The following is a 24524-nucleotide window of genomic DNA, read 5'->3' on the forward strand; positions in this document are numbered from 1 at the left end:
TGTCCTCTTCAAGGTCAACAGTAATTGTCACCAGTCTCTGTTGTCCTCTTCTGCATCATTCGATACTGCTGACCACAATCTTTTCCTTCTTGAAATTGATTCCCTTTATTTTCTTTCCTTGCCTGTTACTGGACTAACCTGATTTTTCCCCCTCTGATCCTTCTGTTACCTTAGATGACTTTTCTTCCTGCTTCTGCCCTAGTCTCAATGAGGGGGTTGAGCCATTCCTTATAGCTCACCTGTGTACTGATTTCCCAGTGCTTTCTGATCCGCTCCCAAGATCACCAGGCTTATATATCTAATTTCTCTCTTAGTTTTACTGTAGGATATAATTCCAGCAGCAGCAGTTAGACATTTTATAAAATTTCCTCATCTTTCTCTCATCCCTGAAATCAGCATCTACAAATATCATTTTCCAGTTCATTGCTCCCCTGTTCTCCTGGTCATTTAAATATAAAAACTTTGAAGGATTTCTAACCACTTTTTTAGGCCTAAATTCTAATCTCAATGCTTGCAAATGCCAGCAGTTTGATTTATAACAATTTATATATCTAGATAACAAATGTAGCCATCAGTTAACTTTATTAAATAAGGATAGTAACAACTATTACTATTACTACTACTACTACTACCCTCAGGGTTATTTTGAGGATATTTAAGGTACATTTAAAGCATAGCACATTTAAAGACCATTACAAAAAAAAAGACCATTACAAATACTCTGCTTGTTTATTTTATTTTTTGAGGTTATGAGGCTTGACCTGAGATCTTTTTGGTCAAGGCTAGCTTTCTACCACTTTAAGCCACAGATCCACTTCCAGTTTTCTGATAGTTAATTGGAGCAAGAGTCTAAGAGTCAAGAGCCTAAGAGGCTCACAAAATTTCCTGCCTGAACTGTGATCTTCAGATCTCAGTCTCCTGAGTAGCTAGGATTACAAGTGTGAGTAACCAGCATCTGCCTGGGAGATTTTTTAAAATAATAATCCTTTTGGAATCTTCTACATACCTCATTCTATTATTTAACATACCAGTTAAAGTGTTTTAGTTGTTGTATTTTTTTCTTTCTCAATCTAAGTTGTGAACAGATTCCAAATCAAGCTTCTGAATCTTAGTACCTATTTCATCATGCATCTATCTATCTATCTATCTATCTATCTATCTATCTATCTATCTATCTATCTATCTATCTATCTATCTATACATACATACATACATACATACATACATACATACATACATACATACATACATACATATTACTAGATTAATCTTTGGACATTGACTTTATGACATGGAAGCCTACCATACAGCAACCGTCAAATGGTGTTAGGGTTTCAACCTCAGAGTGTAACTTTCTGTCCTCTCTCCATCATTTCTCTGGCATTTCCTCCTTCTTTCTCTTGGCTGGGAAGCAAGCAAGTTGACTTCTGCCTCTCATATAATCCCATAAAACATTCCTCTCCATAAAACATCCCATCACTTTGCTAATAACTTGTGTGTGTGTGTGTGTGTGTGTGTGTGCACGCATGCGAGTGCACGTGCGCCAGCGCAAGCGTGTGAATAAGCGTGCACACATGCATCAGTACTAAGCCTTGAACTCAGGGCCTTGTGTGATCACTTGGTTTTTGCTCAATGGTGCTGTACCATTTGAGCCACACCTCCACTTTCAGCTTTTGCCTGATTAATTGGAGATCAAAGTCTCCAATTTGTCAGCTCAGGAAGCTTTCAAACATCTCCTGGGTAGTTAGGATTATAGGTATGAACCACCAGCACCAGGTTGCTAATAATGTGTGTGTGTGTGTGTGTGTGTGTGTGTGTGTGTGTGTGTGTGTGTGTGTGTGTGTGTGTGTGTGTGTGTGTGTGTGTGTATGCGCGCATGCGCACCTATACTAGAATTTGAACTGAGAGTCTGGGTGCTATCTCTGAACTTTTTAGTTCAAGGCTATGCTCTACCACTTAAGCCACAGTTTCACTTCTGGCTTTTGTGGTTAGTTAGAGGTAAAAGACTAATGGTCTTTCCTGTCCTGGATGGCTTCCACAGTCCTCAGATGTTAGCCTCCTGAGTAGCTAGGATTTCAGTTATGAGGTATCTGTGCTAATGACCTTTCGAAGTCCACACTATACCAGACCTCAGAATGGATCTGTGCTTCACAATCTAGCCTTTATTTTTTCTCCCTTCTCATTTTTTAAAAATGAATCATTGCTTTTAAATTAGAGCTTTACTGAGGCATAATTCACACACCACAAAATCTACTGTAATTCAGTGAGATTTCTCAGAAACATGCAACAATCACTACTAATTGCAGAATATTTTGTCACCCCCCAAATAAACATTGCACCCATTAGGACTATTGCCCACTCTCTTTTTACATCTCACCCCCCTCCTGATGGCCACAAATCTACTTTCTACGTCTTTGGTTTTGTCTATCCTAATATTTCTCATACACAAGGTTTTAAGTTATGTGGGTTGTTGTTGTTATTTGGTTGGTTGGTTGGTTATTTTGTTTTGTCTGCTTTTTCCAGGCTGGAGAATCAAACCCAGGGTAAGTGCTCCCCCCCAATTGAGTTGCATGCATCCCCAGCCCATGGATACAAGGTTTTATGTATATTTTCAATCCTCTTGCAAATGTATACTTAGGAGTAAAATTAGGGGGTCCTATGATGCTTGATCCATTTAGGCTTCAAAATAACACTAAATTGGATGCTTATAAACAGAAGCATCTATTTCTCACAGCTTTAGAAGCTGAGAAGTCCAGCTTTGGGTCTGCTGAGAGCACCCTTTTGGTTGTGTTCTAGCTGTGCACCTTACACCACCACCACCCCGTTCTTTTTATTTATTTATTTATTTAAATTTTATTTTATTTTATGTTTGCTGGTCCTGGGGTTTGAACTCTGGGCCTGGGCTCTGTCCATGAGCTTCTTTTGCTCAAGGCTAGCGCTTACCATTTGAGCCATGGTGCCACTTCTGGCTTTTTCTGAGTAGTTTATTAGAGATAACAGTCTCATGGACTTTCCTTCCTGGACTGGCTTTGAACTTCGATCTTCAGATCTCCTGAGTAGCTAAGATTACAGGTATGAGCCACCAGCACCTGGTGTAAATATTTTTTATTGTTACTATAAAGGTGATGTACAGGGGGTTACAGTGAAGTCAGGTAAAGAGTAAAAAATGTTTTGCCTGCCACCCCTTTTAAGAGAGTTAGTGATATAATCAAAGGAGAGATTTCATGATCTAACTGGAATCTACACTTCTTACTACCATCCTCTAGAGAGGAAGGTTTCAACAGGAATTCAGTGGAGACATGAACATTCTGACCATAGCATGTTTACTTTACAAGGGAACTGCCAAACTGGTTTACAGTAGAACTGACCATTTTGCTTCAGCAATGTGTAAGAATGGAGGTTTCTCCAGATCTAGCTGCCATTGTCATATTTTTTCTTCCAGTATTTCCAGTGGAGAGGAAGTGCTATCTCTCTGAGATTTTGATTTGCATTTCCCTGTTGACTAATGATGTCAAGTATCTTATTTTGTGTGTGTACTAGTATTTGAATTCAGGACCTGGGAGCTGTCCCTTAGCTTTTTCACTCAAAGCTGACACTACCACTTGAGCCATAGCTCTCCATTTCCAGCTCTTTGGTGATTAATTGAAGATTTCCTGGCTGGAATTGGCTTCTAACCACAATCCTCAGATCTCAGCCTCCTGAGTAACTATGATTAGGGCATGAGCCACCAGAACATACTGCTCAAGTGTGTTTTTATGTGCAGATTAGCCAATTTTATGCCTTCTATCTACTCATGTTCTTTGCCTATTTTAAATTATTTGTCTTGGGTTACTGTGAAGTTTTAATGGGTCTTTATATTACTCTAGATCCAAGTCCCTTAATAGATATAGTATTTGCAAATATTTTCCTCAAAATAATATGGTTGGTTGACTTTTGTAGTGCTAGCATTCCCCAGGCAAGTGCCCTAGCAATGGGCTGGCTACATTCCTAGACTCTAACATTTTGATGAAATAGAATTCCTTTAATTTTCCTTTTGTTACTTATTCCTTGATGTCCTAAGAAGCCAAGGTTTCAAAGGGGTTAGTCTGACTTCTTATTCTTCCTCTTCCTCCTCCTCCTCCCTCCTTCATTGTTGTTGTGTGAGTACTGTAGCTTAAACTCAAAGCCTGGGTACCGTCCCTTACTTTTTCACTCAAGTCTGGCACTCTACCACTTGAGCCACAGCTTCACTTCTGGCTTTTTTTTTTTCTGGTTAACTGAGGATAAGAGTCTCACTGACTGCCCTGCCCCAACTGACTTCAAACAGCAATCCTCAGATCTCACCCTCCTGAATAGGTAGGATTAGGATTACAGGAGTGAGCCACCCATACCTACCTTTTCTTGATTTCTACAAGGAATCTCTACTAATTCCCGCCAAGTGCTTCTGTAAGCTTCCTTCCCACTCAGAAGTCACAGCCTACTTCCCATGATTCTTTCTCACTATCAGTTTTGCCGAGTTTGGCAAGAAGAATGAGGCTCACCTAGTGTTTGACAGGAATGATTCATGACATTTCACCTTTGTGACTTCCTATTACAAATTTAAGCCCCTTTTACACAAGCATATGAAAAAGCATACTTTCTCTTATCTCTGACTTCTTTTCTTCGTTCAAACCTTTTAGAAATTTTGTGTTAGAGAATAGAACCAAGAGGCTCAGTGGAAAAGCTGAAGTCAATCTGAGGATTACAATGACCCAGGGCTGCGTTTGACTGCAGCTCTGTGAGATATCATTTGGTCTAAATCTAAGTCCAGTGCTTGGCACCTTATTTGGATATTGCTGCTTTTAATGCGTGAGCTGTTCTTCCAAACACTGGCATTGTCGGCTACTTCTCAGTATGATGTAAGTACCATAAGTATCACATCATCTTAGGGGGCCTAGTTAGGGTGGGGGAGTTTCTGATGAGGTCCTGCATGAAATACATTGGAAACAGAATGTGGAAGTAAATATTTAAGAAATGCACTCGAAGACCTCACTTGATAAGCTCAAAAAACAAAAACATTCCTGGCTTCAGAGGTTTAGAACTGGCTCCTTGTTAATCTTCAAAGCAGCAACAGCTTGAAATGCTCAAAACCAAAGCCTGAAGGGAACAGCTGTGCCCACCCTGATCTATACTCCTCCTGTGGTACTTAACTGCCTCCTGGTGCATACACTGCTTAAACATCTTGCTTGCTTTTTTTTTTTTTTTTCCTTTCTTTCCCCCGCCCCCCTGCCCCCATCCTGGGGCTTGAATTCAGGGCCTAAGCATTGTCCCTGAGCTTCCTTTGCTCAGGGCTAGCTACTGTACCACTTAAGCCACAGTTCCACTTCCAGCTTTTTCGGAGACAAGGAACTCATGCACTTTCCTACTCAGGCTGGCTTTGAACTGAGATCCTCAGATCTCAGCCTCCTAAGTAGCTAGGGTTACAGGTGTGAACCACCAGCACCAGCAGGTTTTTGGTTTTATAAACACATGTTTGAAGCTGGTACCTGTGGCTCTCACCTTTAATCCTAGCTACTCAGGAGGCCGAGTTGTGAGGATTGAGGTTCAAACCCAACCTAGGCAGACAAATCTAAGAGACTCTTATGGCCAATTAGCTAGCAAAAAGCAGAAACTGGAAGTGTTGCTCAAGTGGTAGAGTGCCAGCCTTGAGCCAAAAAGCTACACAAAAGTGGGGATCCTGAGTTCAAGCCCCACTACCAACACAGACACACATACACAATTTGAGAAGCTGCAGTTATTCCCAGCTTACTGGAGTACATGCACAAGTCATTACAGTGCAATTCTGAAACTCATTTCCAGACCCATTTTAAATCCCTAGCCTACTCTTCTAATTCTCTGACCCCCAATCTCGTTTCTGTTTTGTATTAAACATAATGTGTGTTATCATGTTTATGAATCCTTTATACGTTGCTATATAAGATGGCAGAAATACTTAAAACTTTAAAGTGTAAATTTCTTCTATTTTTTAATAAATTTTCTTCTAATTTTCTCCATGGGATAAACCTATAGATTCTTTGACTCTGTATGGATGTGGTACTGGCATGTTTTTCTATTTTTCTTGTTCCAACATATTCATAATGTGTGTACAGTGCAAAGGATTGAAAATCTCTGCTCTTAAAGAACTTCAATTTTATTTGTGGATACTAAAAACACAAAAGGAAACCTCTAAATATCCTTACCCAGGAGTCCTGCAGCTGATTTAGCCACTCTGCCATGGTGAATGCAATTGCATGGACAGAGAAATTGTGACACTGGATGCCAAGCTTGATGGTAATAGAAAACCCCTAAACGTGGTTTGTGAGTTTATAGAAAATGAGTATGAGAAAAATAAACCTCTCATGATTTCAACCCCAAGATGGGTTCTTAACATTTGGTGAGTTTCTTTTTTTTTTTTTTTCTTTTTTTTGGTCCGGTCGTGGGGCCTGAAGTCTGGACCTGGGCACTGTCCCTCAGCTCAAGGCTAGTGCTCTACCACTTGAGCCACAGAGCCACTTCCGGCTTTTTTCTTTTTGCTTATGTGGTTCTGAGGAATCGAACCCAGGGCCTCAGGCTTGCAAAGCAAGCGCTCTACCACTGAGCCACCTTCCCAGCTCCTGGTGAGTTTCTTTCCCTCTTTTTTTCTGTGTGTGTGTGTGTGTGTGTCTGTGTCTGTGTGTGTGCGCGCGCGCATGCGTGCATGTGCGCGCTATTCCTGGAGCTTGAATTCAGGGCCCCTTTTGCTCAAGGTTAGAACCTTTTGCTCAAAGTTGACCTACGGCTCCATGTCCAGCTTTTTAGGTAGCTGTGGACCTTGTCTCATGGACTTTCCTGCCCTGGCTGGCTTCAAGTCCTGGTCCTCAGATCTCAGCCTCCAGCTTTTTTTTCTTTTCTTTTTTTTTAAATGAGTTCCACTACTGGGTCTAGAACTCAGGGCCTGGTGCTCTGTCTAGGTTTATTTTGTTCAAGACAGGACTCTATTACTAGAGCTACACTTCTGCTTCTGGCTTTTTGCTGATTAATTAGAACTAAGTCTCAGATTTGTCTGCCTGGACTAGCTTCAGGATTCTCAGATCTCAGCCTACTAAGTAGCTAGGGGTATAGGTTTGAGCCTGGATTTTCTCTGATATTTAAAACCAGATAATCTCTTGATTTCATAGCTTCATGTAGTTTTTTTTTTTTTTACCCTCACAAGGATTTCCCTATTTCATTACGTTTTTCTGTGTATTTAAATTTTTTAATTGCTATTGTAAAGGCGATGTATAGAGGGGCTACAGTCACATAGGTCAGGTAAAGAGTACATTTCTTTTTGGACAATATCACCCCTTCCCCTCACCCAATTTTTCTCACCCAAGCCCATCCACAAGTTGTATATTTTCAACATAGTGTCTAGTGAGTACCTTTGCTGCATTTGTTCACCCTAGTCTATGTTCTTTTAACATCATAATTTACATAAACACTTCTTCCTTCTTAGACAATTATATTGTGCGTCCATGAACGCTTTGGAACATTCATGGGTAGGAATAATTGGAGAGCAGCAAGACTAGAAACAACGCATCAATTTCTCCATGATGACTAGCTTAAATTCACTATAGTGGTTTCTCCTATTTGTGTGTGTGTGTGCCAAACCTCTGGCATTTTGACTAAATTTTACTGTGTTCACTTAAGAGTCCCACCCGCTTTCTTCAGGCTCTACCCTCCAGCTGTGGAGCAAGAACACTGGATTATTTGCCCGGTTGGGACAGTTGGAGACCAAGCGACTTAGAAAACGGGCATCTTTTGCGGTATCTGTTAGGGAGTCTTTCCTGCCCTGGATATTTTGGAGTCGTGCATTTGCTAGTAAGGCAGTCTGCCTGGGTTGCTGCTTGTGAGTAGTCCCGTCTACACAGCGCAGCAGGCACTGTGCAGAGGCCAAGGAACCGGGCTGATCATCATCCCCGGCCAGTCCGCCACAGGTAAAGTTCTTCCCTTCTCCCCTGGGCCTGCAGGCACGGGGCGAGTGGAATCCCTTCCGAGCGCGGCGGTGGCGGGGTCCACGAGGTCCCTCCATCTACAATTGAGGTTCCCAGTGGCCGGGGGAGGAGGGGCTGCACACAGGCGCGCGCAGGGCACGTCCAGGCCGAAGGACGCGACTGGGAGCCCAGCCACCGCAGCCAGGGCTTCTCCCTGGGAGGAAGACGTGGGAGGCCGCCCCGGAGTCGCCTCGGGTGGGGGCTTCCGTCCTCGGTGCCGGGCTTCGCTGGCAGCGCGGTTGGGGCGCTTCCCCTCCCTCGGGGGGATCCTCATTCCTCCGTGGGGGTGCTCAGGGAGCTTGCGTGGACTTTGGGGAGTTCGTGCACCACCCCAATCCTCTCTCCAGCTCCTGGGGGCGAGACGGCGCCCCTCACCACGGGGACACTTCTGGATCCGCTCCAGGGGTGGGAAGGGGGCGGGAAGACCGCATCCCCCCCCTACCCCCCCCCCATCGTCCCGGCCCTGGGAATTTCCTGTGGCCTTTTCTCACGGACAAGCCCCCTTCTCTCCCGTCCACCCTACTGTGGGGAGCGAGGGGACGCACCGTCCCTTGGGGGGGGCGCACCCAGCCCGCACCCCGCGCTCCGCTAACCTGCGGCGCGCCCCGCCGGCCAGCCGCGTCCCCGGAGAGGCCGCCCGCGCTCCCCGCGCTCCCCCTCCCCAGAACCCGCCGCCCAAAGCCCGGATGTTGGATTCCATCCCTGCGCCGGGTCCTTCTCTTCCATAAAAGGGCAGCGCGCTGAGATTGCCGCCGCGGCCTCCGGCGCCCACCGGCCCCGCCCCTCCTCCCCCCTCCGACCCCTCCCCGCCCCGGGGCCCCGCCCCGCCGCGCTGCCCCCCTCCTCCTGGCCCGCGGAGCGCGGGGCGGCTCTGAGGGCCGAGGGGGGGGGAGGAGAAGGAGGAGAAGGAGGGCGGGGGGGGGGGGGAGCGGACGCGCCCAGCCCGGGTGGACTGGGAAGGAGGGGCGGGTAGAGAGGGGTGGAGCGCGGGGAGCCAGGCGAGGGGCTGCGACGACGGGACTCCATTAGCCACTCGAGCCGGGCTGGGACGGTGCGCCTCGCCGGCTGTGGAGCAGGACGCGGTCGCCGCCGCCTTCGCGCCCGCCTGTTGCCGCGCGCGCCCCGTACCCCGAGCGCTCGGAGCGCACGGTGAGTCACCCGGGCCCGGCTGAGGTCCGGCCGGAGGGGCGGGGAGCCGCGGGCGCCAGGCTGCGGCCGGCTGGAGAAGCCGCCGAGGTCCGCTAGGCGCGGGCTGTGTAGCACAGGCGACGCCGGGGCCGCAGAGGGCCGCGCGGGCCGGGGCCGGGTCTAGGGCTGGGACTGGGACCGGGACCGGGACCCGGGCGCGCCCGCCAGCCCGCTGGTCGGTCCTCGCTCCCTCGGCGTTGGCACGGGTCCTCCGCCCTCTCCCGGCCCACGCCGCGAGCTCGGGGGGGATTGGTCTTCCTTTGACGCTGACGAGAGCCATTTCCTCCACGCTCGCAGGAAGGAGCCATGGCCCTGGACGGGATAAGGATGCCAGATGGCTGCTACGCGGACGGGACGTGGGAACTGAGTGTGCACGTGACGGACCTGAACCGCGACGTCACCCTCCGGGTGACCGGGGAGGTGCACATCGGAGGGGTGATGCTTAAGTTGGTGGAAAAACTCGGTGAGTAGCACCCTCACCGCGTCCGCGCACCGACTCCCGCAGCGCGGGGAGGGGGGAGGGGACGGGGGCCCGAGGCCGTCGACGGGGAGGGGGGGGCGCCGCGGATCCGCGCCTCGCGTCCCCGGCTCTGGAGGAAAAAAAAGGGAAATCTGGCAATGTTTAAGCCGGGAGACCTGTCCCCCTTGGCATCTGTTCGGTTCCATTCTTCAGGGTTTTCCTAAGTGCAGCCTGCCCGTTAGGGAGGCGGGCGGACTCCTGAGCTCTTCTCCGCGGCCGATCCTGCCGTTGGAAGCCGTGCGGGGTGGGGTGGGGTGGGTCGGGGGAGACGGTGTGTTGCGATCGGGGACGCTCCACGTCCCCTCGGCGCGCCCCCCGGTGTGGGTGAGGCTTGGTGTGGAGGGCAGTGCGCCATCGAACTGGAAAATGTGCCACTCACGGGTCTGGAGTGTCTGCTTGTACGTGACGGGACGGCATTCAGAAATACAAAACACGTCCCGGCCTCCACTCCTACCCCGGGGTGGGGCACTGTGGGGCCAACTGGGTCTCCGTGGTGCGTTTCGGAAGTCAGCTATTTCGAGCATTCCGTTTTATACTAATACCAAGCCAGAGAACGAACTCTGTGCTACAAGGCGACTCGAACTAATTCGGGCTGCCTTCGGACCCGGTGTTAAATGGTAGGATAGCTTACAGTCTTAAGAACATTCCCTCCCCCCCCCCCCCACACACACATATTTTGTGATGAATGGAAGTATTTTCACCAGGAAAGATCCACCAAATAGATGAATCTGGAGGTCATTACTCAGGGGGACTTCTTTCTTGGGGTTCTAAAGCTTTCTCTGTATAATGTAGTTGTGGTAAGGTAGTATGTATGGGATTGTCTTTCTTGGGCTGTTTTTGTTGTCTGTTTTCTTTTAAACAGCACTTAACTCTTCAAGCCAATTAGGAAAAGTAGAGAAGTTAGTTATCAGGGAATGTATTTCTTACTAAGAGTATTGTTTGAAATAGCAATCTGATAAGGCTTACAGAATTCATTTAAGTGGACCTTCTTTGTGATCCTAAAGGGAATTTTTAATTATTGAAGGACTAAAGGAAAACTCCTTGCAGGGTAGTCTCCTCCCTAGGGCTGCCCCTTGGTAGGCTCCAGGGAGAGTCCTCCCTCCCTCCCTTTTGAAAATTACATTTTGCTGAGTTAACAAATTAACTGTCAGTTAACAGTTTTATCTGGTTGGGATAATTAGTCGCTGAAATATCTATGGACGCACTGGCATGAGATTATTTAATGATGAAAATATCAAATGTAATTTGCATTTCCTGTTTTAAATGGGAACAAGCGTTTGTATCAGTTTGCCTTATATGTGATAAAGAGACTTTATAAAAATATTTGTCTTTAGGAAGATTTTTTTTTAATATGGCTGAAAAGGAGCTGCTGAAGGTGACTGAGACAACTTGTAATTCTCAAAAGCCAGGCTTTAATGAATAAATAATGCTTTCTACTATATTTATATTGTTGTATTGATTATAATTGCTGGTTATGAAATCGGTCAAAAATAGACATGTAGAGGATAAAGTATTTTCAGTAAGAGCTGATATGAATTTTAAGTAATTTTAATTTGTTATTGTAATTGTAATCTTTTAATGCTAATGGATTTTCAGTTGTAATGCAGTGTAAAGGAGCCTAATGCTAGGAAATGGGGTGCATATGAACCTTTTCATCTGAATCCTTTCTTTTTTTGGGGGGGTCTGTCGTGGGGCCTGAACTCTGGGCCTGGGGACTGTCCCTCAGCTCTTCAGCTCAAGGCTAGCGCTCTACCACTTGAGCCTCAGGGCCACTTCCGGCTTTTTCTGCTTATGTGGTGCTGAGGAATTGAACCTAGGGCCTCATGCATGCAAGGCAAGCACTCTACCACTGAGCCACCTTCCCAGCCCCTGAATCCTTTCTTGAAGTGAATAACTAATCTCACTTGTTTTAAGCTCCAAATAAAAAGTGCTTGTCAGCATAATTCTGATTTTCCTGTTTGAAAAAGTAGGGCCTCATTTTTATTTATTTATTTTTTTGGCTGCAGATTTTTAGAATTAGGTATTTTGAGTAAGTTATTTTGTTACTTACTGGCAAGTAGATGGAGAAGTTGACCAGGGCAGCATTTAATGTGCACAAGACCAGGCTTTGTCAAATTAGGAAAGAATTTTTGTAATTTTTCAGGTTTGCCTTCTGAAGCTCTGACCTATGTCACTGACAGTATTGAAGGGCAAACTGGATGACTGCTTGTCAGCAGTGGCTAGCTGAGATCAAAGCAGGTTGCAGAATCCAGATAAGAGGTGGAGATGGTGGTAGGGTTGTAATGGCACACAGCCTGGCATTCCTGGATTGCAGAGCAGTGATGGGTGATTAACAGAACCTGGCTGCAATGGCCAAGGAGCAGTTAATGACAGAAGGTATTCAGCAGCCTCCACTTACAATTTCAGAATTCCAAATACCTGTCTGATATGCCTCTCAATGTCATTGGATCCTGAATGAATACTGAGGCATTATGTTTTCAGGCTGTCTTCCTATGTGATGTTCAAGGCAGGAATTCATTTTCTGGACTTCAAAGATCCCAGGATGGCCCCTTTCAACTTTACATTAAGATGTGTGCACATGTGAAGCTCTGGGAAAAGGCTACCTGACTTTTTTTTTTTTTGTCGGTTGTGGGGCTTGAACTCTGGACTTGGGCACCGTCCCTGCGCTCTTCAGCTCAAGGCGAGTGCTCTACCTCTTGAGCCACAGCGCCATTTCCGGTTTTCTAGTGGTTTATTGGAGATAAGAGTCTCACGGACTTTCCTGCCCTGCTCCGGCTGGCTTTGAACCGTGCTCCTCAGATCTCAGCCTCCTCAGTAACTAGTATTACAGGTGTGACGCACTGGCGCCCAGCTTGGCTGCCTGATTTTTGTCTCAGATTTCTCCTTGTGATCAGAAAAGGTTTTGAGATGGTAGTTTAGCCCTTGAATATCAGTTTTATTGTGAAGCTACAAACTGGTTTTTGTTGTTGTTGTTGGTGGTGGTGGTGGTGGTGGTTTGGGGCTTGATTCCAGGCCTGAGTGCTATCCCAAAGCCTCTTTATGCTCAAGGCTAGTGCTCTACCACTTGTGGGGGGCACAGTGCCACTTTTATTTTTTTAGTAGTTAATTGGAAGTAAGAGTCTCACAGAGACATTTTGCCTGCACTAGCTTCGAACCATGATCCTCAGATCTCAGCTTCTTGTGTAGCTAGGATTTCAGGTGTGAGCCATTGGGGCTGGGTGAAATGGCGATATTTTAATTAAGTGAAAAAAAAGCATAAATAATAATTTTTGCACTTTATAAAGCATTTCAGAAAGGTCACCAAGATATTATTCTTAGATTTATGACTTTATTTTATTTTCTATGTTATTGGGGCTTGAACTTGGTCTGGGTACAATGCTGTTTTGTTGGGGTTTTTTTTTGCCATTCCTGGGGCTTGAACTCAGGGTCTGGGCACTGTCCCTGAGCTTCTTTTGCTCAAGGCTAGCACTCTACCACTTGAACCACAGCTCCACTTCTGGCTTTTTCTGTGTATGTGGCACTGAGGAATTGAACCCAGGGCTTCATGTATGCTAGGCACACACTCTACCACTAAGCCACATTCCCAGCCTCTGTCCCTTAGCTTTTTTTTTTTTTTTTTTTTTTTGTCGGTTGTGGGGCCTGAACTCTGGGCCTCGGCGCTGTCCCTCAGCTCTTCAGCTCAAGGCTAGCACGCTACCACTTGAGCCTCAGCCCCACTTCCAACTTTTTCTGCTTATGTGGTACTGAGGAATCGAACCCAGGGCCTCATGCATGCAAGGCAAGCACTCTACCACTGAGCCACCTGCCCAGCCCTCCCTTAGCTTTTTTGCTCAAAGCTGGCACTCTACCACCTGAACCACAGCTCTACTTTCAGCTTTTTGGTGGCTCACTGGAGATAAGTGTCTTATGGACTCGCCTGCTGAGCTTTAAACCTTGATATTCTGTCTCAACTTCCTAAATAGCTAGGATTTATAGGCACCTGACAACTTTGACTTTAATTCAAAAATTTGAAAGTTCTCTTTCTAATTCTTAATGTAAAATACATTTGTCATTCTGCATTAGTACTGAAGAAAAAAAAAGTGGGGATGAGAATGTGACCCTAGTAGTAGAGCACTTGCCCTCAGCTCAAGCTGCAGTAACACCAGAAAAAAAAGGATTTAAGCTAGTACTAATGCTTAGCCAGATGTAGTAGCTCACAGCTGTAATTCTAGCTACTTGAAAGATAGGGATATGGAGAGACCTCATCTCAATAACTCAATAAGTAGATAATGGGGGGCTGGGAAGGTGGCTCAGTGGTAGAGTGCTTGCCTTGCATACATGAGGCCCTGGGTTCGATTCCTCAGCACCACATAAGCAAAAAGAAAAAAACTGGAAGTGGCACTGTGGCTCAAGTGGTAGAGCGCTAGCCTTGAGCTGAAGAGCTGAGGGACAGCGCCCAGGCCCAGAGTTCAGCCCCACAACCGGACCCAAAAAAAAAAAAAAAGTAGATAATGGGGATGCATCTATGGTCCCACCTATACTGGGTACCACAGGTTGGAGGACCTTCATCTGAGGTTGGCCTGGAGAAAAAAGCAAGACTGTATCTGGAGAAAACCCTAAAAGGAAGAAAGGGCTGGATGTTTGGCTCAAGTGGACCTTGAGATCAAACAAAACATGAAAAAAACAAAAAAATCTTTAGTACTAGAAGAAAGAAAGGGATAAAGAAAAATAAAATAATGTATTCATAAATGAATGGTCTTTGTTTTGGTGTTTTCTGTTTGTTTTTTTGTTTTTGCCAGTCCTGGGGCTTGAACTCAGGGCCTGGGTACTGTCCTTGAGCTTCTTTTTGCTCAAGGCTAGCACTCTACCACTCAAGCCACAGCACCACTTCTGGCTTTGTCTGCTTATGTGGTCCTGAGGAATTGAACCCAGGGCCTCATGCATGCAAGGTAAGCACTCTACCACTGAGCCACCTTCCCAGCCCTAACATTTGCTTTTTTAAAGACCAATTTCTTCCTCTCTACAAAATTCCTTTTAGATGGAGAGTAAAGAATTGATAGTAATGTAGTGCTCACTGAATGGAAGTCTCCAGCTCCCAGCTCCATGAGCTTGGAGGGAGAATTGCCTATGCGACTTAATTTCTTCTAGCTGGTTCTGTGAGAGTAAGGAACCATGACATTGGGTTAAGTCAGGTCCCACGATACAGATGCAGAAAGGCAATTTGAAGGACTCAGGATGACTAAAAAAAGGGTATATGGAACTAACTAATTTGTGAATAGGGCCTTTAGTTTTGAAGTATATTATGTCATAATAACAAAGTACATTTCTGCCAGAATTGCATGTTGAGATCCAGTTCGATTGTGAAGTTAGCATACATGACACTAAAAAACCTCATAGGTCTTAATAAAATTACCATTAAAAATCCTGTTTACTCAGGAGGCTGAGGTCTAAGAGTCACAGTTCAAAGCCAGCCCAGGCAGGAAAGTTCTTGAGATACTTACCTCCAGTTAGCCAGCAAAAAGCCAGAAGTGGAGCTGTGGCTCAAGTAGTAAAGTGCTAGCTTTGAGCAGAAAAGCTCAGGGATATCACCCAAGCTCTGAGGTCAGGCCCCAGAACTGGCATGGGCATAGCATGCCCGCACGTACACATACCTTAAAAATAAGCCTGGCAGAGATGGTGGCCACACACCTATAATTCTACTCAGGAGACTGAAATCTGATGATTCCTGACTGAAGCCAGCCAGGGCAGAAAAATCCAGACTTCTAACCTGCAAAATGCGAGAACTGGAGACTGTAGCTTATTAGAGCACCAGTTGTGAACAAGAAAGAGCTCAAGGCCCTGAGTTCAAGACTCAGTACTGGCTGGCACACACACACACACACACACACACACACAATTCCCTAAAGAGATTTCCAAGTATTAATTTATTGCATCTCCAAAAATACGTTTCTTCAGTGAGCACCAGGTAAAGAAGTTAGACGGCATTAGGAGCATTGTTACACAAAAAATGCTGTAAACACTGGGATCAGAGCTGGCAAGATACATACAGGAAGAGAGATGGGCGTAACTGTGGACAGTTACTTTCCCATAGTCATACTTTGCTCCCTGGCGAAGATGCATGCACTTAGTGGGACCACGTCCATGCTGTTATAATACTGTTTTTCTCTTGAGGGCTTATGGTTGATATCATAGAAGTTAAATATCTACATAATGCAAACTCATTTCCTTTGTGGTAAAATATATTTAAAGAAATTTTTGCTGGGTGCCATTGGCTCACACCTGTAATCCTAGCTATTCAGGAGGCTGAGATCTGAGAATTGCTGTTTGAAGCCAGCCTGGGCAGGAAAGACAGCCAGACTCTTACCTCCAGTAAATTACTCAAAAATACCAGAAGTGGCACTGTCGCTCAAGTGGGAGTACTATCCTTGAGAAAAAAAAAAAAAAAATCAGGGCCCAGAGTTCAAGCTCCAACACTGGCAGAGAGGGAGAGAGATTTTTTTTTTTACAGGAGGCAACAGTGGGAGGATCATGGTTGGAGGCCAGTCTGAAAGTGGCAAGTTAAAAGGATCAGGGTTCCAAGCCATTCTGGGCAAAAAAAAAAAAAAAAAAGCAAAGACTTTACATCCGTAAAATAACTAAAGCAAAAAGTGCTGGCACTTAACAAGGCCCTGAATTCTAAACCCCAGTACAACCACCAAAAAAGGTTTCGAAGAATGTTGGAGTTGGGGTGGAAGGATCAATAGTGAAAACATATTAAAGTGAATCAAGTCTTAATTAAGTCTGATAACAAATTCACTCAGTTTATACACTCAGTTTTTACACAGTTTGTAAATGAGCCACAGGAACTGAATAGAGGACAGTCCTTAAACTTTATTGTAATCTTACAGCACCTTTCAAAGTGTGGAATATGTAGGTACATTGTATGGCATTTGCTGCCTTTAAATTTTTTCCTGCTATGTTTTGTGCCTAGTTTTTATAAAGTCTTGCTTCATTCTAGAATATGGTTTCATTCTAAAAAGTGCTGTTTCATAACTAGAATTGACTTATTTATAGGGATACAGTACTAAAAAAGAATATATCAGGTTTTATTCAGTTACTTAGAAAATACCTTGTTGGTAATGTCTAAAAGCTTTTGAATAAAATTGAGAGAAAACACTTCAAATTTAACTTCTATATCCAGCACTTCAATTATTAAAATTTGAAACTAGGTTCAAAAGGTAATTCAATGAATACTGTATAAACTTCATCTGGACCATGTGTTAGTATTTTGGCATTTGTTTTCTCACCTTTTGGAGCCATTGGAGTAAGTTGTTGGCATTGTGATCTTTTATCCCTGAATGCTGGCCCTATCACTTACTGATCTGTATTATCCTTGGACAACTAGTCCTACATGCTGGGTAAGCTCGGACTGTGAAATGGGGTTCCTAGTAGATTTTGATGAGAATTAAATAGACAATATATAATGAAGATGCTTTATAGACATTTTTAGTGCTAGGTAAATGAGAGTGGTTATTTTTTAAGTAGATTGAAAGTCTCTGAGAATATTGAATTGATGAGAGGAGGAAAAGATGGTTAAAAGGTAATCTGGAATGTTTTAATAAGTTTTGGCTTTATTAGTGGGAAATTGTATTCCTCAGAGTTTAGTTGGGGAATTTTCTATTCCCACCCGTAAACAACAGGAAAAATAGTTGCCATTCCACTCTTAGGCTTTTGAAACAAACACCTGTGTCAGAAATGTAACAAAGAACTATTTTACTGCTGTTTTCCTGAGATTTCTGAAATGCAGTAGACCAATAAGTAGAAAGTAGTATTTCAAGGACTTGGAAATTTTATAGCCATGATAGTTCAGCAGTAAATTAATTCTCTACTTAATACATTTAATAAGAGCATTTTTTGTTTTTATTCTTTTACTCATTTCCAACAAAGGAATGATACAAAATTGTTTTCTTGGTATGTGCAAACATTGGTCTTTTAAATACTGTAAGAAAAAAAGGTAAAGTATGAAAGGCTTTTTTGGTGTGTCCTTTGGTTGTTGATACTGTTTTAGAGATGCTGAAGATCAAACTCAGGTTCTGGAAATGTTAGGCAAGCACTCTACCATTGAGCCACAGGCTCATCATTGTCTGTAGTGTTCTCATTTAAATAGTTTCTTCATTTCCTTTAAAAAGGATATACCGGGCTAGGAAGGTGGCTCAGTGGTAGAGCGCTTGCCTTGCTTGCTCGAGGCCCTGGGTTCGATTCCTCAGCACCACATAAGCAAAAAGAAAAAAGCCGGAAGTGGCGCTGTGGCTCATAGTGGTAGAGCGCTAGCCTTGAGCTGAAGAGCTGAGGGACAGCGCCCAGGCCCAGAGTTCAGGCCCCACGACCGGACCCCAAAAAAAAAAAAAATAAAAAAAAAAAATAAAATAAAAAGGATATACCTGACCAAGAAATATTTTGAAAAATAAGGCAATTTTTTGTTTTTAAGAGATGTGACACTGTAATTTGATTTATGGTACAAATTTATCTCTGCTGTAATTTTTTTCTGAAATGTATACAGTATGTTCATTAAAATTAGCTTATGCTATAATTACATTGTACATGAGGCATCATTCTTTTTTTTTTTTATGAGGCATCATTCTTAACAAATTATTTGCAGCATTATAGTATTTTTTTTCTTAAAATTTTTTTTTCCTCATGCCAGTTCTGGAGCTTGAACTCAGAGCTTAGGCACTGTCCCTGAGCTGTTTTTGATCAAGGCTAATGCTCTACCACTTGAGCCACATTTCCACTTTCATCTTTTTGTGGTTAATTAGAGATAAGAGTCTTACAGTCTTTTCTGCCCAGACTAGCTTTGAACCATGATCCTCAGATCTGTAGTTAGGATTACAGGCGTGTGCCACTAGCACCAGGCTTTTTTTGTCAGTTATGGGGCCTGGGCACTGTCCCTCAGCTCTTCAGCTCAAGGCTAGCGCTCTACCACTTGAGCCACAGTGCCATTTCAGTGCTGAGGAATTGAACCCAGGGCCTCATGCATGCAAGGCAAGCACTCTACCACTGAGCCACCTTTCCAGTCCCAGGCTTGAAGTTTTATTTCTCTTGGATAACAAAAATACCTAATTAGGACCCAAAGTATGTGCTTAAAATTATAAGAAACTGCCAAGCTGTCAGCACATTATATTTTTAATTCCATTTGGTATAGTGTGAGAATTTCTAGTTTGCTGGGTTCAATCTCCAGCACAAAAATAATAATAACTTGTTGGTCCCAGTCCTCCCCAACCCTCAGAATTGTCAGGTTTTGTTGTTTCACTTTCAGCCATTTAAATAAGGATATGGAGGAGCTCTTCAGGTACTCACTTACCTTGTGTACCGTCTTTTGGATGAGTTTTAGTTTGTATTGTGGATACATGTTGTCAGTTTTTGGTTTTGCAAATATTTTCTAACAGTCTACAACTTTTCCCTTCTTCCCCTCCCCTCCCCTTTTCTCCCTCTCTTCCTTTATTTCTCACAGATACATGTATTCATGCCACATAGTAATGGCATTTTCGCAAGTGTAGAGCAATGCTCCATGTTCCATCTAGCATAGTTCGCTGCAATCTTTAATGAGCAAGTACAGGATCAGAACCTTTCATACCTTTGCCTTTATCTGTACTCCTGATTTTATAAATGATGACCTCATTAACCTTACTGCTACTCAAATTTCTGGTGAAATGGGTTACCAGAAGGCTTCATAGAGACACGACAATTTTAATAATGCATCTTGATAGGACTAGAACCTCAGTCAGCTGTATCTTCAAGGGGCAGAAGTTTGTGTGTGTGTACACGTGTGTGTGCATGTGCACTAGTCCTAGGGGTTGAATTCAGGGCCTGGGCACTTCCCTGAGGTTTTTTGCTCAAAGCTAGTGCTTTACCCCTTGAACCTCAGCTCTGTTTCTGGCTTTTTGATGATTTATTGAAGCGTATCATAGTCTTCCTGCCCAGGCTGGCTTTGAACCACAGTTCTCAGATCTCAGCCTCCTTAGATAGCTAGGATTACAGGTATGAGCAACTGGTGGCCAGCAAATGTCCTTCATTTTAATGACGTTCAGTTTATCAGGTGTTTTTTGTTTTTATTATTACTTGTTTGTTTTGCTGGTTCTGGTGCTTGAACTCAGGGCCTAGGTGCTGTCTCTGAGCCTCATTTTGTTCAAGGCTGGGGTTCTATCATTTGAGCCACAACACCACTTCCAGCTTTTTCTGAGTAGTTCATTGGAGATAAGAATCTCAGAGACTTTTTTTGCCCAGGCTGGCTTCAAACTGAAATCCTCAGACCGAAGCTCCTAAGTAGCCAGGATTACAGGTGTTAAGCCGGTGACTGATACTCAGATCTCAGTCTCCCAAGTAGAATTAGAGGTTTCAACCTCCTGAATAGCCAGGATTACAGGCCCACCTACTCAGGAGACTGAGATCTGAGGGTCTCGGTTCAACGCCAGCCCAGGCAGGAAAGATGGTGAGACTCTTATCTCCAATTATCCACTAGAAAACCAGAAGTGGCACTGTGGCTCATGTGTAGAGCACTAACATTGAGCTGAAGTGCTAAGGGACAATACCCAGAGTTCAAACCCTACAACTGACCCCCCTCCCCCAAATTGTCATATGTGAAACACCTAAAGGTCTAAACGATTTTGTTCTATACATTTTATAAATGAGTGATTGTGTATTTGAAAGGAAACAATTATGTCAATTTAAATACATCATACCAAGTGAAAATATTATTTTAATTTTTAACAATTATTTTTATTTTAGAATAGTCTTGTTTGTTGATTCCATTGGAAACTACTTTCATTCATAAAAATGGACCTACAGTGCAGTTTTTCAAGCAAAGAATGATCTCTTGGTCTAATTCTGTAGAAGAAATGAGTTAAATTTAGTTCCAGATCTTGGCCATGTACTATGTAGTTAGAGGAGTTAGGAGGATGGGGTCAGAGGAGGGGAGGGGTTATTCAAAATTTGTCCCCTGCCCTTTGTAAAGTGTACTATCATAGTAGCTTTTGAAAATTGTTCTTCGAATATAGTATCTCTGTAGATTAGAAGATATTAAAACAATAAAACACCTAAATATATTTAAGTGTATCTGGAGAGATACCATTATGGATGAAATTCAGTAATGAAAGTGTGATCTGCTTTGTATGCTGAGAATATTATATTTATTCATGTTGGCTTGCCAATATTTATATATAGTTTATGGAATATTTTAAATTTAGATTAAAATGATATCTTTTTTTTTTTTTTTTTTTTTTGGTCGGTCGTGAGGCCTGAACTCTGGGCCTGGGCACTGTCCCTCAGCTCTTTAGCTCAAGGTGATTGCTCTACCACTTGAGCCACAGCGCCATTTCTGGCTTTTTCTGCTTTAAGTGGTGCTGAGGAATCAAACCCAGGGCCTCATGCATGCAAGGCAAGCACTCTACCACTGAGCCACCTTCCCAGCCCAGTCTTTAATTTTTATACCATACTGTAACTTCTAAATGCATCAAGTTTTTAAAAATTCATTATAATTTTACAACATCAATGTAAGAATATTTTTCTTAAATGAAACATGCAGAGCTGGACACTAATGACTCATGTTAATCCTAGCTATTCAGGAGGCTGAGATCTGAGGATCATGATTCAGAACCAGCCCCGGGAGGAAAGTCTGTCCCTTAGAGTCCATGCTGCACACAAGAACATTCCACTTCAGCAGAATCCCTTACTGTCTGCAGAAAATATTTTTATTTAATTATTTAAAAAGAGACTTTCTCTAATTAACCACAAAAAAGCAGAAGTGGACTTGTGGTTCAAGTGGTAGCATGCACAAAAGCTGAGGGACAGTGCCCAGGCCCCAAGTTTAAGCCTCAAGATCAGTGAGTGTGTTCGTGCGCACGCGCACACACACACACAATTCTAAATAAAGCACCAATAAAACATCATTATTGATTATTGATTATATTATTGATTATAGATGAAGTTGTATGTTGGGTGTTTCCCAGTTCAGGATTCCTTAATACAGTTCTTAGTGCAGATGAAAGAATTCTTAACTATCAAAATTAACTTGAAAAAAAGCACATGATACATCAATTTAAAAAATGTTTTGAGGAAGTAGGGCTTTGGTTCACAGGGTAGACTGCTAGCCTTGAGAACAAAGAGGCTAAGGGACCGCCCCCAGGTCTTAGTTCAAGCCCTATAACCAACAAAAACAACAAAAAAAAGTGCTTGTTTGTTTGTTTGTTTGTTTTTGTCTCTGGGCCTGGGGGCTGTCCCTTACCTTTTCAGCTCAAGGTGAGCACTCTACCACTGAGCCTCAGTGCTACTTCCAGTTTTCTGGTGGTTTACTGGAGATAAGAGTGTCACAGATTTTTCTGCCCTGCTGGCTTTGAACGAGATCCTCGGCTCTCCTCAGCTCTCCGCCTCCTGAGTAGCTAGGATTACAGGCATGAACCAGGACTCCTGGACACACACACACACACACACACACACACACACACACACACACACACACACACACACACACACACACACACACACACACACACACGGACTCCTGGACACACACACACACACACACACACACACACACACACACACACACACACACACACACACACACACACACACACACACACACACACACACACACACACACACACACACACACACACACACACACACACACACACACACACACACTTCCTCCACCCCCTGCAGGATAATAATGGGTTCTGCTGGAGGTGGAGTGTTCTTGTGCGCAGCATGGGCTCTGAGGGGCAGTCTGCCTGTCAGATTCCCTGCCTGTCAAAATCCTGTACCCTGTTCAGCTATGTGTGTACTAGGTTCTGTGACCTGCCACCTGTCTGTACTTCTGGTTCCTTATCTATGAGATGGAGATAGGATTTTGTTAGTTAATGCCTAGGAAGTGTTATAATATCTGTGATAATAATGATTGCATTTGGGGCTATTTTGGTGGTTTATAAATCTTACACCAAGCGGTGGAAATAATAGTATTTTGTAAAAGATTAAAACTATATCTTTTTTTTCTTTTTTTTGGGGGGGGGGTCTGGTCGTGGGGCCTGAACTCTGAGCCTGGGCGCTGTCTCTCAGCTCTTCAGCTCAAGGCTAGCGCTCTACCACTTGAGCCACAGCACCACTTCCGGCTTTTTTCTTTTTGCTTATGTGGTGCTGAGGAATCGAACCCAGGGCCTCATGCATGCAAGGCAAGCGCTCTACCACTGAGCCACCTTCCCAGCCCTGAAACTATATCTTTTATGAAGCTGAGGCCAATAATAGTAATTTAATTCTCTACAACAGTAGAATTGTATTTTAAATTCATTGTGCTACTGTTTACCAATATTCACAATATCATAAAGAACCAAATGCAAAGGTGTTTTAGGAGCAGTAGAGTTTATGCTTTAGCACATCTAAAATTGTAGCTAAACTGCCAAAATGAGCATTTCCATAAATTCAGCTAGACAGATGATTTCTTTAGAAGGTGAATTTAGTCTAAGACCTGGCCACATAAGTAATAACAGGTCCTTGGATAAATTATAGAACTTCTAATGTTTAATCTCACTTTGTTTATGTAACTAAGAGCTAATATATTAACTAAATGTGGTTCAACAAAATTTTTAGTATTTAGTAGAATTAGTATAAGTAGTAATAAAATGTTACCCTTCAAATACTTTTTTTTGGGTCCGGTCGTGGGGCCTGAACTCTGGGCTTGGGCGCTGTTCCTTAGCTCTTCAGCTCAAGGTTAGCACTCTACCACTTGAGCCACAGTGCCACTTCCGGCTTTTTTTTTTCATTTTTGCTTATGTGGTACTTGGGAATCGAACCCAGGGCCTCAGGCATGCAAGGCAAGCACTCTACCACTGAGCCACCTTCCCAGCCCCCTTCAAATACTTTTTAAGCCTAAAACAAATTTCAGTTGTAACTTAAAATATTCTAATTGTAGTGCTTAATTAGAAACTCTTTAACTCTTGTCAATAAGGTGAATATTGGAAGATTTTCTTGTTTTTAATCAATTCTGTTTAATGGTTATGGAGTCTTTTAGTCCTTCTCTGAAGCTAGACTGCATGAGTTTGAAATAGTAGCTTTATTCCATATGACTTTGTGATCTCATTAGAGGAGTCTAAGCAGCCCTGCCATTTAGTTGCCTTCTAAGTAATATACCTCACCTCCGACCGTTGTAGTGAAAATTACATATGTAGTGGTGTGAAAAGCCCTTAGAATGTTCTTGTTTTTGCTTTTGTTTTTTGTGCAAGTATGGGGTCTGAACTTAGGACCTCACACTTTTGCTTAGCTCTTTTGTTCAAGATTGGTGCTCTACTACTTGAGCTACACCTCCACTTTGGCTTTTTGCTGGTTAATTGGAGATAAGAGTTTCATAGACTTTTCTGCCTAGGCTGGCTTCAAACAACATTCCTCAGATATTCCTGAGCTACTCCTAGTAGGATTACCTGTGCCTGGCTTAGGACAGTTGTTTGGTTTTTTTTTAACGCACTTAATTAGTAGTAGCCATAAATAACTCGTGCTTACTTTGAGGAATTCCTCTTGGGTGCTGGACTTCTCACTAAGAAAGCATCTTACCTCATGAGTCTGGGGAATAAATATCTTAACCTAGAATGCCAGAGGTGAGATGACCCATTCAGCTGCAAACATTTCTGCATGTATGAAATTCTGTACACGGATGGTGTCTATTTAGGTTGTGGGGATGGAGGTACGTGAATTTGACCTCATTGGCAGAGCAACAGCAAACATTTGTAGAAGGCCAAGTATTATTTTAGGTAATGCAGTCTAATTCCTATTTTCAACATGAACAGTTTTCTGGTAACCACAATGAA

General features: G+C 43.6%; 1 protein-coding gene across 5 annotated transcripts in view; it reads left to right on the forward strand.

The window, feature by feature from the left end:
• Positions 1-7866: 7866 nt before the first annotated feature.
• Fermt2 (FERM domain containing kindlin 2) overlaps positions 7867-24524 on the forward strand; it is a 73947-nt gene continuing 57289 nt past the window's right edge. For 2 of the 5 annotated variants that reach the window (XM_070033191.1, XM_070033180.1), the window contains exons 1-2: positions 9006-9155; positions 9492-9657. In XM_070033191.1, the coding sequence (XP_069889292.1) occupies positions 9501-9657 (157 nt within the window). In that variant the 5' untranslated portion in view covers positions 9006-9155; positions 9492-9500. Of the gene's footprint in view, positions 7950-9004; positions 9156-9491; positions 9658-24524 lie in introns of those variants that run through there. The other 3 variants (XM_070033171.1, XM_070033162.1, XM_070033202.1) reach the window with 3 other exon arrangements.

The sequence above is a fragment of the Dipodomys merriami genome, unplaced genomic scaffold (genome assembly GCF_024711535.1).
Source record: "Dipodomys merriami isolate MVZ:Mamm:240054 unplaced genomic scaffold, mDipMer1.0.p SCAF_1, whole genome shotgun sequence".
NCBI classification, from domain to species: Eukaryota; Metazoa; Chordata; class Mammalia; order Rodentia; family Heteromyidae; genus Dipodomys; species Dipodomys merriami.